Genomic DNA, 18,392 nt, shown 5'->3' on the forward strand with positions numbered 1-18,392 from the left:
TCAGCCTGAGTTGCTCATTCCAACACCCCGGCTGCCTAATATATAATATAAGAATCAGCCTGAGCTGTTCGTTCCATCACCATGGCTGCTTAATAGTTTTTAGGAATTAACTTAGTATAAACCCCATTCGGCCCAACTACTAAAGGTCAACTGTTGCTGCCAGACACCAGCCTAATTTAGGTCAATTCTTCTTGCTATCTAAGAATAATATTGGAAACAAAAACTTTAATGGAGAACATGAACACTAGTGTAGCATGGTGTTTAGATCAGCACATAATTGTTTTTCTCACTCTCACCCAAACACAATAAAAACTGGTCACTAAGGATCATTCCCATACTCTGGGCTTGTTGGGTGATCAGTAGGGGTGTAAGAAAATAACAATATTGTATTGTATTGTATATATATATATGTTATTTAAAATTTATGTTGAAAAAATAATAATAATATACAACAGTTAGTTAATAACTTTTCTTTCACTCAAATTTTATAAATATGATGTACATCTTTTTTTATATTATGGCAGTATAAAAGGCAATATATAACCTTGCTTATAGTATTGCAATATATTTCCACATATTGACTTATAAGCCCCGTATCGTGATACATATTGCAGGAGACTAGAGCTGAAAACCTGCCCAAAAATGAAAGATGCCCGGATACACAGCGGGCGATTCCTGTGCTAAAAACAGAGGTGCAGGAATCTGCGGGAGAGATACTTGTGGTAACCTCTTGCTTGGCTTCAGGCAATCACATTGTGCAGTAATTTGCATGAATATTTTGGAAGAGCAGGAAAAAAGCCATCACTGGTTAATAGGAGAGAGAAAAAGTGCTACAGAAGTTTAATTTAAGAATGCTAATTAATTCACTTCTTCATCAGCCTTCATTTCAGCTGATTAAAGAGACGCAGAAGACAGAGGCAGAGCAAGCAGAAGTTTTCGGGGAGTCTTCGGGTAAACTGCCACTAATCTTTTACAGTCAAGTGCTGCAATGTCGAGCGATATATAATTACATTTCTCTTTGATAAGGGCGAGTGCTTTCATATTTCTGCTTTCCCCAGCTATTCTCTCTGGTTTACTCAATTTCAAAAGTAATACAGGCATAGTGACAGAGACAAATGCTGCTACTTTAGGTTCAATGTATTTAATTAAACAGAAAACAGAGAATTTTAACAAAAAACAGATCTACCAAACTTATTCAAATGAGTTATAAACCAAAGCATAAACCAAAGCAGATGACCATTTATCATTATTATTTTAATTATTCTTTACTGATGTCAATAGATGCTTTGATAAGGCTGAATGTAGTTGAGTCATTAATGCCAATATCTATATTTTTGACGTAGAATAGTGACGACAGCTGGCGTTAATATTGGTTGGTTTTGTTCTGTACTTGTGATGTTAAAAGTACTTAAAATCAAAATTATTCCAAATCACATGCCAGTGTGCTATTGATATACAACAGCAACATTCAGTTTTGGATATGGACCAAAACCCAACCACTGCCCAACCCAACCCAACCACTTTCACACACAAAAGTGTTACTTGGATTTCCAACCAAGTATGAATGTATGTCTTACGTTGGATCTCGATGTTAACCAATGCTGTTTTAACATGGATATGCAACTCTAATACTCATTTAAAATTCAACATATGTCTAACACTGGAGATCGATGTCAACCCAATGCTGACTTGACAGAGAAGTGACTTTGATTTCCCTCCAAAAGCCAACATCTGTACAACCTTGGAGACAGATGTCAAGTCAATGTTGGTTTTGACAGGTATGTGACTTTGACTTCCAACTAAAACCCAAGGTCTGTCTCACACTGGAGATGTTTTAATGGTATGTGACTAATTTATTTTATTTATTTTTTATTACTTTTATTAACATCTGTCTAACATTGGAGATTAATGTCAACCTAATGTTGTTTTTTTGATAGATATTTGACTTTGTCATTCATTGTCTGTCTTGATTGCTTGATGTCATACAAATGTCTATCTAGTGTTACAAATGTGACTTGTGTCTGTGCAATGTTAGAGATTGATGACAACTCAATGTTAATTTCCGATTTGATACCTCAATTTCAACATCTGTCTAATGTTGAAGCTTAATTTCAATCCTGTTTTGGATTTTGATCGATATGTGACTTTAATAATTAACAGAAATTGTACATCTGTACAATGCTAGAGCTTGATATCAACCCAATGTTGCTATATGATGAATGATATGTGACTTTAAATTTCCAACCAAAATGTACAAGAACTGTAACTTTACATTGTCCCAATGTTAGATTCCAAGGTATTTGCTGGGTTTGAACATGTTTTAGCTTCTGCTTGCTGGACAATTTGTCTTTATAGTTGGATGAAAGGTAGGCGTGCTTAGACACACTCCTACAAATAAACATGCTTTAGCAATTAAATGTTTCTTGAAAGTCTTTTTAAAGACCTAAAGCACCTTTAGTTTAGATTTACAGGTTCTTTACCAATTAAAATAATCTCTATTAGTGACACGGTTTGTTCTTTGTTCTTCATAAAACTAAAAGTGGCTCATCTGTGGCATCGTTCCAAGAACCATTTGAATCACCTTTATTTCTGAGAGTGTGAGGTGACGCGAAAGCCGAGGCTTGCTGCTGGGCGAGCCTCCTCGTACTCACTAAAGCACTGCAAGAATGCGTTGCAGCAGGTATTTATGGAAAGGCGATGACAGATAGTTGCTCTGGAAACAGTGACAACAAAAGAGAAGGAGAGCGCGGAGAAGAGGAGAAGATGCGGAGAAAGGGGAAAAAGAGAGGGGGAGAGAAAGAGAGAGAGAGAGAGAGAGAGGGAGGGAAAAAAACTAACTGCAGGCGCTGCTCAAGGTGTGATGGTACCAGCTCTGCGTACCCCGTCACCATGGCAACAAGCGGCAGCGGGGAGAGATGACGGTGTTAACATTCATTCAGAGAGGCGGCACGCGTCCATAAATCTCCCGCACATAAAGAGGCACCAGCCTCTCCGCTAATGGTGTGAAGCCTGCAGGGTGCTCCATTGTTCTGCTATAATTATGACAAAAAGGACAGGACAAGGGTGTTGCTCTTTTCTTCGGAAAGAACCTGAAAACGTACACACGCGAGGGCACGAGAGCACATTTAAATGGAGGCTTCTGCTGGTCTCAAGGTGCACATGAAGAGGAGATCTGACAACACAAACACACACAAACACACACACACACACACATTCGCACAAAGTCGAGCGTGCCCCTCTGAAGGAGGCACCAGAGGCTGGCGTTCTCATTTATCACTTTGTTGTGATAATCTGTCCTAAACACAGCCCTGGGCTTGCAGATAAACTCTGAACACAACAGTCGAGCCAGGCCTCGTACCTCTCTCACTCTCCACTTTTCTTTCACTCCTTCTTTTTACTCTTTTTTTCTCCAGAGAATTCAGTCTCTATCCCGCACGGCTGTGGGCTGGCATGCCAGGTTAGCGGTGGCAGCAGCACTGTTGTGACAGTGGAGGACACCATAAGCAACAAAGCAAGATGGCACAGTGGCATGAAGGTTGTGAATTTAGAGAGAGAGCTTTAGAGAGAGCTTTATTGGTGCTGGTTAGGGGTCTACTGCATTAAAACAATAAAAACACAAACATAGTATGTACTGTATGTGCTGGGCAGCTACCTCCTCATGTGGAGAGTTAAGTTTAGCATAGCTTTTCTATCACTATTCCAGACTGTCAGTAGTGAAGAAAAGATTTATATAAGATGATAACCAATAGTTTTAGCGAGTTTTTCAATTTCTACAGGGCAGAATTATATTATACATGGCAACTTCGGGGAACTGTGGAAGTCACAATGAGATGTGGACAAAATTGCTCATATGCTGGTAAGACAGGCAAATCCAAAAATCCAAATCAGAAGGATATAGAACATCCAGACAATCCTAATCAGTTTGGTATGTAATTAAGCAGGTTTTCTCCAACTTGCATTATTAAGAAGAAAAAGAGAATGCTGAGCTTAGTAACTATGAAGGCACCTTAACAATCACTAAACAACATCATAGAAAACAGAAAAAAAAAACTGCAATACAAGAGCAATGTAACAGCACCATAGTAACCACATGGGATACCACAGCAACCAGCTAGCAAGCACTGCAACCATTTGGGATAATGCATCATAGTAACTACCTGAGATACCTTAGTAACCAGGTAGCAATCCCTTACCTACAACATCACAACCACTTGTAATACCATTGTAGTAAACACTGCAGCACTGTAGTATGCGCCTAGGGTACAATAGCAACTCAATCAAATCACTTGGAATATCATAGCAATGGCCTACCTGCACCGTTGTAACCACCTAGGATAGCATAGCAACCACCTTGGGTACCATAGCAACTGCCTAGTTACCTCCTAGCAACACCCTAGCAACCTCTAACAACATCATGGCAAACTCCCTAAAATACAGTAGAAATGTATCAGTAGCATATAGTAGGCACCTGGGACTCCACAGCAACCAGCTCGCAAGCACTTAGCAACAGCATCACATCCACTTGGGCTATAATAGCAATATGCTGACAGGAAGAGATGGAATTTGAAGCTCTACAACCATTCAGTTTTCCTCAGTATATGTTTTAAATTGAATTTTTGACTAATTGTTATAAGTTTATAATCATGAACAAATCAAACCACATCTCTGACCTCTATTTCTGCTGATATACTCAGAGTGTTTTTGAGCAGAGGCAGAGATTTGTGTGGTAACGCAGTCGTGCTGCTCTCAGCAGTAACTGCACCACGCCACCATATCCGAACTGCAGAGGATGACTCACAGCCACCACAGCATTAAATCTCCACACACACACTCACACACACGTCCCCTGCGTGTGGAGGCCCACGTCACACCTCCGAGAGGTTCCAGGGTTTCTCCTCACACAGAGGGAAGAGACAGCATGCCCTCGCACTGCTCCAGCCGGCGCTCACATCCTCGCTCCAAAACAGCAAAGAGGTGGTAATAATGTGTTACAAAAACTGCAGATGCAAGCAGACAGCCCAAACCTCCTGATACATCACAAAACACACACACGGATAAATACGGAAAAAAGCTCAGAGCGCGAGATGCTCGGCTTCATATCGGCTGGGGTTCGGTAATAGATCTCGGCCTGGTGATAAATGTTTGGAATGGGTGTGAACATAGAACACACACACGCACACACACATACACACACTTTACAGAAGTGTGCTCCACCTGTTGGCGAGGGCAGTTCACTTTATAAAGAGAGAGGACAGAGATAAGATTCTGGGAGTGAGATGAGGCAGCTGAGTAAGTGTGTAAAGGCCAGTGTTGTGTAAAACAAACTAATGAACAGAAGCCAGTAAACACTGTAAACTGATCTGATATCTTAAAATGTATACTGTTCAATTAATACATTAATTACTTTGTTTTAATGGTATCTGGCTCATGCCCAGAAGACATTTAAATGTGGAATGCACTAAAATTTAGTGAGTAAATACTAGGGATGCACGATATTGGAAAGAGTTTACATTGCAAATGTTCTTTTTTCCACTATATATATCGAAATATTAAACAATGTTGGGTCCATGACATCACCAGCCCTGCCCCCACCCGCTCGCTTGTCTCTCGTCCGGTCCGATCAAGAGCTGAATCAGCGCCGAGCACTCAAAACCCGAGGAAAACAGCAAAACAACAGTAATCTGCCCTTTAATCAGGCATTTAAATGGCTTTTTAAAAGGTAAAGAAGAGCATTTTCTGGGAATAAAAGCGTGAATTCGGCTGTAACTGGAAATATCTGCGCAAAACTGTGCTAGACTGAGGTGCACAGCTTTCGACCCGTCACATACATTTACAAGAACGTGCCCAACCATGTGGATGGAGGCCATGTGGTTACCTCATGCTTACTCCTGCCCCTTCCCCTCGCGCTTCTCACTCAGGCAGCAGCAGCCTGTCACTTACACAGACACAGAGACAACGCTGTGTATCTACTTCTTGTGCAGCCCTAGTAATATACACAAGCTGTTGTGACACTAAAATTTACTGCTAAAGTTTCAATTAACCCATATTAAGGGTTGTGTAGTCTTGCAAAATGTATTTCTATTTTTGCCATTTTTCATTTATGGGGCCCTATTTAAGCGTTCTTTAGGTGAGATGTTAATTGCACACCACGCAGTTAGATTTAGGGAATGCTGGTGTGTCTTTGGTATTGTGAGGGTGCCAAAAATACGCCTTGCACAGCTCAAAACACATGAACTAGGCATGTACTAAGCGTCTTAATTAATAATGGGTGTGTTTTGGGTGTAATAAGAAATAAACCAATCAATGTGCCAATTGTCATTCCTTAGAAGAGGCAGGTGTGCTCTGACTTTGGCGCGTTCGTATCTTAACAGCACAACGCTTTGCGGGTCTCAGCAGAGGATACTGACCTGCGCGTTCACGCTGTGAAGGTACACCAGCAGCTCAAGTTATTTTATTCTTTATTCTGGTATAAGCATTCTTAATAATGTGGAACATCCTTCTTAAGTAGATTTCCTTTAATTGAGATCACATTACAAACTAATTATCACAGGTGTCTGAGATTGACTTCAGTGATCCCAAGAGCCCTGAGACACAATACCATCCATGAGTTTAATAGAGAAACAAAAAAAAATATCTTAATGACATTTAAATACAATTTGCATAATAATTTGGAACACGATGTATTGGCACAACATCAGTTCTTTATTTCCTTCTATTGCTTAATGTGTGCCGATAGCATGTCTCAACTTTCCTCAATTAGCCCAAATGTCACGTCTGGTGTTGTAGGCGCTCCCTGTCCTTCCACACTTAGCTCCAACGGAGGTTCTCAGTTAGACAACTACAACACCCAGAATGCACCAACCACCGACATCACACATGCTGCCGATCACGTAACACCTCACCTGCCCCGGCCAGGAAGTCCCGAATATTGATTATTTCCTGCAGTATATAAGGATACACACACCTGTTCCGCATATTGCCTGGTTTCGCCCACATTACAAAGCGTTTAATCCTGTGATTGTTTTCTCGTGTGTGACCTTGCCTTTTGTTTTTCCGACCTTGATTTTTGCCTTTCCTAAACTGTGGATTTTTTCGTGAATTACCTGGACTGCTTATCGTTTCTGTTTTGGATCACCTCTGATACTGCCTGCCTCGTGTATGACCACTCCTGGACTGTGTATCGTTTTCTGTTTTGGATCACCTCTAATACTACCTGCCTCGTGTATGACCATTGCACTGCCTTACTATCCTGTAATGGTCTTTGCCTCCAGGTATCTGTTTACAGGTGTTATTTACTCACTGCTACTTTCTCTGTTTATACCCTGTGGGTTTTTAATAAAATCCTTAACTGGTTCCGCGAGTGTCTGTATTCTGTACCCCACCATGACACCAAATGTCTAAAATTATAAAACACTGTTTTTTTGCACTGCAATCGAACAAACCCAGGGTTCATTTAATCCGGACTGAGACCAGACCTCTTTTGGTCTGAGCATATTTTGGTTCAGACTGTGATTAACAGCTATAATAGCACTTATAATATACATACATACTAATTTGAACCATTTGAAAGGCATTATACCAAAGACCTTTAACATAAAACAAAACCTGACAATGTAAATGCCACTGGGTGCTGATATAAAAACACAGGGATAAAATGCGTGTGCTCTGGCTTCCTTCCCAAAAACAGAGCTTTGGTTCCTTAAGGTTGACATTTTTTACAATTGCAGTAAAGACACAATGTCAAGTTTTAAACTCATTTCTATTAAATATGTTAAATCATTTCAAACTGGCAAAGAAAACGTTCATGATTAACTCCTTCAACTCTAAACGCCTGAGGGGGCTCACACTTCAAGTCCTTACACCAGGTACTACATAATTTATAATACTTTCATAGTAGCTACAAAATAATTCATACTGAATAATAAGTCTTGAGATGAATAATGGGTGCTGGTAGGCTTCTGATAACGGAAGAGAGCCTGATTGTAGGTTCAAATCCCAGAACTGACTGGTAATCTTGCTCGTGCCCTTGAGCGAGGCATTTAACCCCACACTGCATGCCCCAGACAGAGCTGCTGTGCTGCTCCTGGCTGGTTGTATTCAGGTAGCATAATGATTAATTTCTCCATTACTGTCCCTATGAATGAAAAGTGCTTGGTGTGGTGTAATGTATAAATGCACTACCTGCCAGTGATCTAATAGAGAGCTACCACACAATGTAGAGGCTGGGGTTCAAGTCCCGTCCTGGGTGACGACGCTGCACCTTTAAGAGTCCTTGTGCTAGAATCCTATATTGGCTCACATCTGTATTACATTGGCTCGGATCTGTAACCTTGTAAGTCAATGTGGAAATGAACTTCAGAGAAAATGTCATAAAATCCATACATTTTACTAGAACATGCTTTTCTTCCTCACAATTGCATGAGTGCTAATCAGTGCTGCTGTGATATATGCACTAGTTGCTTAGGTGGTAACTGAGGTGCTGCTATGGTATAGCTTTTGGCTGCAAAGGTGTTGCTTTAATATTGGTGTTTATTGCGTAAGTATTGTTCTGTGGTTGCTAAGGTTATGCTTAAAACAGGTATTGCTTGGTATTCCTAAGGTGTTGCTAAGGGATTACTGTGCTAAGGTTGCTAAGGTGTTGCTATATTTTCCCAAATCGGAGTTTGGTCTGATCAAAAGGGGTGGATGCTATAGTGTTGCTAAGTGGTTGCAACAGTGTTACTATAGTGGTTGCTATGGTTTCCTAAGTGGTTGCTTAGCGTTTGGTGTTTTTTAGGTTGTTGCTATATTTTGAGGCTGTTAAGGTGTTATGTTGTTATGGTGCTATGATATAGGAGTTGATTGCTAGCCATTAATTGGCGGTTGCAAATGCGTTACTAGGTGGTTGCTAAAGTGTTGCTACAGTAAAGGTGTTGGTTGGTAAGGTTTTGCTTGGTGGCTGCTAAAGTGTTGCCACAGTGTAGGTGTTGTTTTGTGGTTGCTTAGGTTTTGTTAAGTGGTAACTATGGTATCAGATTGGTTGCTATGGTTTTGCTAAGTGGTTACTCAGTGTTTGGTAGGGTGTGGCTATCTCGTTGCTACATTTTATATTTAAAAAAAAAGTAATCTATGAATTTTTCATTAAACGTTTATAAATGTATTTATTTGACACTTGTGTGTCTTTTGTAAATAGTGTATAGAATTACACAATTCCAGATCAGGATGGACGTGTTAGGAGTTGGAACCATGTGATATCTTGTAGCAATAAATGTAGCATAAGCAGAGGCTCCAAAAATCAGGTATAATATAATAATAATGCAGAAGAAAGTAAAATAAAACTTAAGAAGTACAATAAGGAAAGTAACTAATATCTGAATCATGACACATTTTGCAAAGCTAGACTTTCCCAGACTTGTAATTGGCTGTTTTCACATAGATATTTGAGGTTTTGGGAAAATAAAGTACCTAAAGTAAAGTGCTGAGAGTGCAAACTGAGGTCTGAGCTGAGTCTGGGTTTAACATTAGATTCTACTTCAGTGCATTCGTATTTATCTGGCCCAGTGATGAGCTACAAAATAGAGAGGTGAGGCAAAATTCTGGGCTACACAAGAGTAACACAATTCAATAGAGAGGAAACATTGAAGAGAAGATCAGAGAGCACATCACTCACTGAATGTTGCATCCACACAGGAGTCGGGCACTGCCCCGGCCGCTCGGCCGCTCGCTCTTACCGAAAGGCCTCCAGCACCGTTCTGTCCGGCAGGCGGGGAGCCACGCGAGCGAAGACGCTTTTGAAGTCCTCCAGCTTCAGGAACCCTCGACCTGGAGAAAGAGCACAAACTTGCAGTTAGCAATCAGATCCAGACTCATCAAAAACACATCAAAAACCATTTACTGTAGGTCAAAGCACAGATTACAGCAGGGAGGAAGTATACTGCCGGGAGAACGATGAGCAGCAGCAGCATATATTGAAGGATATATACAGTACAGGTACAGTCAGAAGACTACATTCTCAACTTATGATAGATAGATAGATAGATAGATAGATAGATAGATAGATAGATAGATAGATAGATAGATAGATAGATAGATAGATAGATAGATAGATAGATAGATAGATAGATAGATAGATAGATAGATAGATATGCTCATGGCAAGGTGACAACAGTTTTCAGTTGTGAGCTCTGAATGTGGGTGTAATTTTTGGGGGAGAAATTTAACTTTTCTCCATACACAGACTCACCTGAATTGCCCAAGCTAACAGACGAGCAACTCTGTCTGAAACCACATCCACTTCCATGCAATGAGGCTCAGTTCATTATGTAACCAAACTGAAATGCAAAAGTAAAAAAAATGAGTTTTGAAAAATGAAGATTTTAATTAAGTTACCCAAGTTAAGTACAATCAACTTAAAATGCAATATATCTGTGCAGATCAAGAAAGGGTTGCAATTTGGCAGAAATTCCCATTTCTGGGAAACCCTTTCTGTGTGCGGGGGAGCATTATCCTGCTGAAAAACGTGCTGCACATAGCACTGCGCTGTTACTGGGTGATCAACTGTCGTATGCAATGGTTCCTCAGATCATCACACCAGAAGTTTGGGCCAAATAAAAAAAATAAATAAACACGGAGGTCCCAAACAGAACCTGGATTCACTGCCAAAGGTGATTTTTTTTCATTCTGATGGATAGTCTAGATGGTGGGCAATTTATTAGAATTTATATTTATGTGCTCCGTCTCAAAGTCTGTCAACTGTGCAAATTGTCTTCCTCGCAGTAGGTGATCTCACCCCAAGAGTAATACAACCCAAATCTGAGAGCCTTTTAAAAGGGTAGACAGAGAAACATGTTTATGCCCAATCAGACCACGTGCGTTTTGCAGCAAATCGGGGTGCGTTTTTTTGTCAATAAAGGTAGCTTCTAAAGTCTAAGAATGAAGTGGATTCCCAAGCTTCCCCTTCTCGTCGTAGGGCGGGTGAGTGTTTGCTGCTGGCTGAGAGACGAGTCACTGTTTAAGTCTCAGCGAGTCTCGCTGAGCTGCTTCCTGAGAGTTTTCAGCGCGTCATTCTCAGAGGCTGGCACTGAGGACTTTGATTCACAGGAAATAGCTCCCCTGAGAAGCTTTAGAGCACGAGCTTCCAAAGTCAGGGCTGAGAGCGGAATATGTTTAGTACATCTGCTGAAGAGACGAGGGGCGGGTGTGGCTCTGAGCTGCAGGATCAGACAGGTGCTGGGAAACATGGCCTGGCGCATATAAACATCCACAGTCTAAAAACAACAAGGCCACTGACCAGTGACTGATGCACATTTCCAAGGCCTGCCCTGAAAGCACCAATAATCACAGTGACATCATGACACTATTTGTCATTTAGTGGGAAAAAATCCACATAAAGGATGTTTGGTTGGCATTAAACAGGGTTCATACACTTTTTAACCAATAAATTTCCATGATTTTTATGACTTTTTCATGCCAAAAACCAAAAACTATAATCAAAACTTGATTATAGTAGGTCTAAAATGAATCAGATAAAATGTTGACACACAATCTTTAATAATAAAATGTGTGTCAGATCCTGAGAGCTCCATTGTGTAGGCTTAAATTACTGCATTATCTCTGAGCTGACCTATTTGTTAGCTCAAAATAGATTTTCTACATTGGTAAATCTAAACCACAAAGATTTGTAGACCAAATTCCCATGTATTTTTAATTTTCCCAAACGTATCCAGGCCTGGAAAATGCTATTTTCAAATTTTATGACTTTTCCAGGTTTTTCATGACCGTATGAACCCTAATCAACACACAGTTTTGTGTTTTTTTATGCTATAAAATATATGAGGATATGGAGGTGCCCAAGTGGCATTACTGTCTAAGCGCTGGCTTTAATGTTTGGAAAATCTTGAGTTTGAACCTATTGACACCACACCTAAGATCACACATGGATTAGAGCGGTATAAAACCCTTCAGCTTTAAGCCTTAATTCTCTGGAATGATGGTGATCCATCCAGTACATTCAAAATGAGATTAGACCATTCTAACCTCACTAATTTCAGCTCTTATCAGCAATGCTCCAAAATATACACAGACAAGCCAAATGTCATGGAACAAGAATTGGTGTTCTGGTGTTCATGTCTTATTAAAGCTAAAGAATGTTGGACTGACCTATGGGATATGTGTGCAAGGATATCGTGATCGGTCATGATCATTACCACCCTCTGCTCTGTCCACTTTGGGTGATAATGCCTTCTATAATGTTTTCCCAATACACACTGTGAAGTAAACAGTGTTAAAAGCCTGCACAACTTCAGAAACTAATGGTTCCATTGATCTAGCATCCACTACCATGCCTTGCCTGAACTCTATAAATATAGAGCTGTGGTTAAACGCCTTGCTCAAGAGCTCAGTAATGGCAGTTCAGTAAACCCAGGTATCAAACCCACAACCCTGTGATCAGTCACTCAGCATTTTAACCACTGAGCCACAGCTGTCACATGTTGATTCCACCCACAGTGTGTGCAGGTAAATATGTTGGGAAGAATATGCCTCTACACAAAAATGACAGCAGCCTTCAGAAGTCAAGTCAATAGGGTGGTGTGTGGCCTGCTTTGATGGGGAGGCTGGGCCTGCACTGGAAAATGACAGGGTCTCTGGCAGTGCTGAGCATGCTCCATCACTGGGCACACTGCCACATCAGCTCAGGATAGAAGCAGCACACTTAAGCATGCTTTTCCTCTCAATTTGTTCCCATTGAAGATGAGGACGGGGTGACAGCACTGACGGAACCTTCAAACACCTTGTCCTGCACTGGTTGGTGAGCGGCACACAGCAGAGGGCTCGTCGGCATTGGCATGCTGTCAGAGCCATCACATGGAGAAAGCCCAGACACGAGTTTTAAGCTAAGCTGGCAGAGGAACAAAGGCAATTTCAGCTGGGTTCAGCTCAAATTATTGAGACATTTTTCAACAATATAGACTTTTGGCCTAAAAGGCCTGCCTCGCAGTTGCAGCTTCAGTGATTGTTGGCTTTTTTTAATGTGTGTGGGAAAGAATTGAACACAACAGAGAGGAAATTGAAATATTACTGAAATATTCAAAGCACTCAATAAGAAGTCACTGTACTAAAGCCTAAAGCTAAAACACAAAAAAATAGAGGAGAAGGCACAGCTAAACTTGACTGAGTTTACAAACAAATGGCCTCTCTTTTAGTGTATGTTCAGAAACCCACAGGACCAATACAGAGCAGCTATAATTATTTGGGTGGTGGGTCGTTTATTCTCAGCAGTGCAGTGACACTGACATGGTGGTGGAGTATGAGGTGTTGGTGTGTGTTGTGTTGGTACAATCAGTGGATCAGATAAAGCAGTGCTGCTGGAGTTTTTAAACACTGTGTCCACTCATTGTCCTCCACTCTCTATTAGGTCCTCCCAACTAGTGCTGTGCGATATGACGATAATTATCGTTTCTACAGTTTTTTCATCAATTATTCATGCAAATATGGCTTCACAATGTGGTTTTGCGACATGCCACTGCTTTACGTTATTGCGCGGACACGCCGGTTTGCGACATGCTTTACGTTATTAAACTCATGAGAGCTGAACAATGGAGATGCATTGTTCTTTTGAAAAAAATTTGCTACTGCATCTACCTCATCTGTGTTCATTTGATACATATATATTGCTGCACTAAAAGGTAGTAATTCTCATTTGTAAAAGTTGGGTTTAATGTCAAAAAGTTGGAAAAAATAAGCAATGATATTATTTTGTCATATTTTTCAAAAAATAACTGAAAACTTATTTAAATGTGGTATATCATGATATACATCATTATCGTGATATTAAAAAAATCCATATTTTGATATATGATTTTTCCCATATCGCCCAGCATCTACTCCACTGTTGATAAAGTAAAGTCAGACACAGAAGCTCTAAATCTGTTGCTGCACAGTTTGCGTTGGCATCCTCTAGTCCTTCTTCAGGGCTCAAAGGATGCTGGGGTGGGGTGGTATAGGGCTGCAGCGATTAGTCAATATAATCGACAATGTCGATAATAAAAAATTGTCGACTACAAATGTTCGTTGTCAACTAATCGTTAATTTGCAGCACTACACAGAGAACTGGGGACTCACGCAGTTTACACTCAATTTGGCCTGCGTCTCCAAAAGTGCCCAAACACAACATATCACATATTTACTTACTGATTATCAACCATTTCAACATTTAAAGGGCAATGTTCTGGACATTTTAAAGGTATTTAAATCCCTTGTTCAGCTGTTTCTATCAATGTGAAGCAAAGACACACAATAAAGACAAATAATAACAGCTGCTCACTAGTGGTCTTTTTGGTTTCTGAAGATTGAAAAACAGAGTGAAAGGAGGATAATAAAGCATACAGAGAAACAGGAAGACACAAAGGTGAACAGGTGAATGTTTTTGGGTCATTGTCCATGTTCTGTTGTCCACCTTCACATGTGCTTTCAGAGCTGCTAAGTGGTACCCAATCCATATTGATACATATTGATTCAGATGGTTTGGATTTCATAAAAGCTCCTGTAAGTGTATTGAATGGATGTAACAGTACTTTCTAGAGCATACATTTCAAAATACAATACCTTTTCTCATCTGACTGCTCGCTATTGTTTTAGTATGTCCCCTTCTATTATTTAAAAGCGTGAATTAAAATTTGTTCCCAACTATTGCCGACTGCTTATTAGGGCTTTAAAAAAAAGTTAAATTCTTAGGACCACAGAGAATCTTGCGAGTTTGATCCTAATCAGCAATCTTAAATGAGCTAATTTTCAGGTCCTGAGATTTCAAAGGGTTGAACAAACTCTCCCAAAGCAATTTGGCCCTTTATATTCATTTAATGGTTCACTAGCGATCTCGTTCAAATTAAAGCCCACTGTATTCCTTAAATTAACATCAGAACCTGTTACTCAAACTTTCTTCAGCCACAACTCTTAGGGAAGGCAAGGCATGAATGGGCAGGCTTTTAGGAGGGGCTGAAGAGAAGCCCAGGACTTTTCAAAGCTTGAGAACAGAGAGAGGAATGAAGACTGAGCCAGAGCCGGAGGGGACAGAGCAAAGTCCAGCCACTTCCAACGTGTGTTGAGGAGGGAGCTTTAACATGCATAAAGGAGCCTGTTCAAACACAAGCGTTCCCCTCTTTAATGATGGGTCAGCGAGGTTAATGAAATAAGATCCCTTGGCCATTCCAGCCAGATTGAATCACAGTCACCTGATACGCTCCTTCCAACTCACTCAGTGAAATTATTTCAGTAACAAAATTAATTAGTTAATTATACTTCTGCCACTCTTTGGAAAATCCAACAAACAGTTCCAGAGAGGCTGGTGCTGGTGGTGGTGGGGGGGTGCAATCCTCCGAGACCACGCAACCCATTTCACTGGCTGTCCTCGAACAGCCTCCAACACGCTTTGATTCTGACGCTATTAATTTCAGATAATGACTTAATTTAGTGCTCAAAGCACTTCAAAAACAATGATAGAAGACACAAGAAGTACATCCAGAACATTACCATACCCTGAATAAACAGGGGAACAAGATTTAAGGACCTGCTGCTTCGTCGGCTGTTTTAGACCAAAGGCAATCACTCAAGCTCTAACAATGAGCTCACACACGGGCACGTACGAGGCTGAGGCAAGGAAAATAAAAAACAAAAGGCCATTTACATTCGGAAAATGTGGAGCTTTGTGTGCCTCCCATAAAACCGAGCTGACAAAAGCACCCTACTGGAATGGCATTGGGGGGAGGAGGGCTGCAGAAAGCAGATCAATGGCCCATTAGTGGCAGAGAGAGGAGGAGACGGACAGCACCCTCTATTGACTAATCAGTGGAATGATGTTTGCTTTCAGCAATGTAAAGGACATCAAACACACTGTGCGCAAATTCACAAATTGCTGCATCCTTTAGCAAAAGAGCCCAAGCAAATGAAGCAGGCATGCTAGCTTGTAAGAGAGTATGAATGAGCTGAATCAATGCTGCCTCCTTTCATATGCACACATTAAAGCAGCCCTGGATGGCTGAGGTTTTCTACCCAATCTTCTGTATCTCTATCACGCTGTCAATTAAACTAGACAGACATGTTTCCCTGAACTTATACAAGAGCAGAAAACCTGCTGACTTCAGCCTCTGCCCACTGGCCTCATTAAACACACTTATAATAGGATCCAGTGGACAGTTGCTTCAGTCCTTGCCAACTGGCCTCTATTGTAGGAGAGCTCAATGACTTTTCTGTTCTTTTACTAAAAGCAGATGGAGATGATTGTCTGTGGTAATTCCATGCAAGTGATTTTGTTACAGATGCGATTACATAGTGATTATACTGGGAAATGCCAGGGTACACATTTAAAGTGCTAGTAGACTGTAAATATGTTGTTTTTTTATATACACACATTTTTTACAGAAATAAGCCTTGCAGAATTAGTATGAAACATGCAAACTGTACAAAATAAACTAGCTAATAAACTAGCTACACACTAGTGATTGCAGTGCCTGCGGGAACAGTGTTTCCACAGTTTGTAGCTCAGCGGTGGTGTTGCTAGGTGTTGCTAAGGTGTTGCAATGATATAGGAATTGCTTCCTAGGTGGTTCTAAGTGGTGATAAAGATGTTTCTATTCTATTCTTATTATGTATTCTGTTGGTTTGGTGTTGCTAGGTGGTTGCTAAGGTGTTGCTATGGTATAGGTGTTGGTTGCTAAGATGTTGCCATGTTATAGGAGTCAGTTGTTATGGTGCTGCTAGCTGATCGCTACGGTGCTCCTATAGTATAGGTGCTGATTGCTACGGCGCTGCAATTAGCTTGCAATGGTAAAAGGTTGGTTGCTAAGGTGCTGCTTGCCAAAGCATGTGACAAAAAGTGGAATGCACAATTGTCTAATATTTAACCAAATATGAGCTCCACTTATGTGGGTTGCCAAATCTCTAGCTCAAATATAGATTGGAATAAAAGCTCAGGCATGCACATATAGTACATTTCACTAATTGTTCATTCGTTTTATGAAAACTCTAAGTTGGAACAGCTCTATAAGCAAAATGCATAAAACTTCATTATTGGTTCTACACTTCTAACAAATGTCTCAGCTGTTGCTCAAAAAGACGAATTGCATTTTTACAGAACCAAGTCAGAAGCAAAATGTGTTAGTTACATTGTAGGTCATTTGTTATGGTTAGTTTTGGTTTCACACTGCAGTTTAGTGAGCAGCTTAAAAGGGCTTTGCTACATATGGTCATGATTACCTCTGTGGGTGAAGTGGTGTAGTGTGGTGTGCTTGTTTGACCAGGGGTTCAATCCTTGCTCCACCAGAAGTAAGGCAGGTTATTACCCATAATGCTGCACCCACCTGTGTATGACTTTGGTTGGCCTTCCAGGTTAGTAAAGGTATGTTTGAGAGCAGGAAAGGTTTATAAAGCATTATCTAATCTCTGTCATTTAATCTGGCATTCAGGGATCTGGCTTGGAAGTCAAGCGAAATGGATCCGGGCAAAGCTGTTAAACATGCAGAGCACAAAAAGAGAGAGACAGGAAGAGGAGTAGAGCACGAGGGGAACATACAGTGTACATCAAATGCGCTGAAGACGTGCCTCGTCTTCTCATACGGATCCTCCGCTGACAACTTCCTCCCCATGAGAGACACGAACCGCTCCAAAGGGACCCCTTTCAGAGAGACAGAGGGAGAGACCCAGAGAGAGGGAGAGACATACAGAGAGAAAAGGGGAGAGAAAGAAGGCAGGTTTATTACAAAGCTCTCCTCAGAAGTGCCTGTAGTTCCTTTACATGGCAGTCATCTGAAAGCACTGTGTTTAAAGGAGTAATATGTCTCCCTCTTGCCTGCAGGGTAGTCATTTTTCTCTGAGTGCTGTTATTGAGATGAAAAAGGGAGGCTGGAGGGCTCTAGACAGCATTCTCTACAAATACCAAACACACACAGGGCTTTAGAGAGTGGTTCTGGGTGGGTTGCTTTGACAGTGATGCTTTTGAGACTGGGGAAAAATGTCTTTTGGGATGGAGAGTAATTAATTAAGAGATGCAAGGCCAGACGGCATGGACCTAATACACTACGCATCGTTACTAAAGTGAATGCAGTGAAATTACAATGATCAAAAAGACAGAAAAACAAAATACTTAAGACAAGACACTACTGGTCAATAATCAGGGTAAGCATGGAATACATTTCCATAGTTGATTACTTACATTAAGACAATGGTATTTATAAAAAGACAATATCAGTCAGATTTTACATTCCTGAGTTCTTTAATCTTGTTGACATTAGTGCTGTCAAGCGTTAAAAAAATAATGTAATTAATTACATGCTCCATGATTAATGAATCTAAATTAATCACATTCATCAAGTTTTGCTAAAAAGATGTTAAACTAAACAATTTAAATGAATTTTCGCTGA

General features: G+C 40.6%; 1 protein-coding gene across 2 annotated transcripts in view; it reads right to left on the reverse strand.

The window, feature by feature from the left end:
• Positions 1–18,392, reverse strand: part of efcab11 (EF-hand calcium binding domain 11) — a 114,232-nt gene that overhangs the window by 81,985 nt on the left and 13,855 nt on the right. For both annotated transcript variants that reach the window (XM_049463868.1, XM_049463867.1), the window contains exons 4-5: positions 17,546–17,647; positions 9,711–9,801 (exon numbers count right to left, since the gene is read on the reverse strand). In XM_049463868.1, coding sequence (XP_049319825.1) covers positions 9,711–9,801; positions 17,546–17,647 — 193 coding nt within the window. The remainder of the gene's footprint in view (positions 1–9,710; positions 9,802–17,545; positions 17,648–18,392) is intronic.

This window comes from Astyanax mexicanus, chromosome 14 (genome assembly GCF_023375975.1).
Source record: "Astyanax mexicanus isolate ESR-SI-001 chromosome 14, AstMex3_surface, whole genome shotgun sequence".
NCBI lineage: Eukaryota > Metazoa > Chordata > Actinopteri > Characiformes > Acestrorhamphidae > Astyanax > Astyanax mexicanus.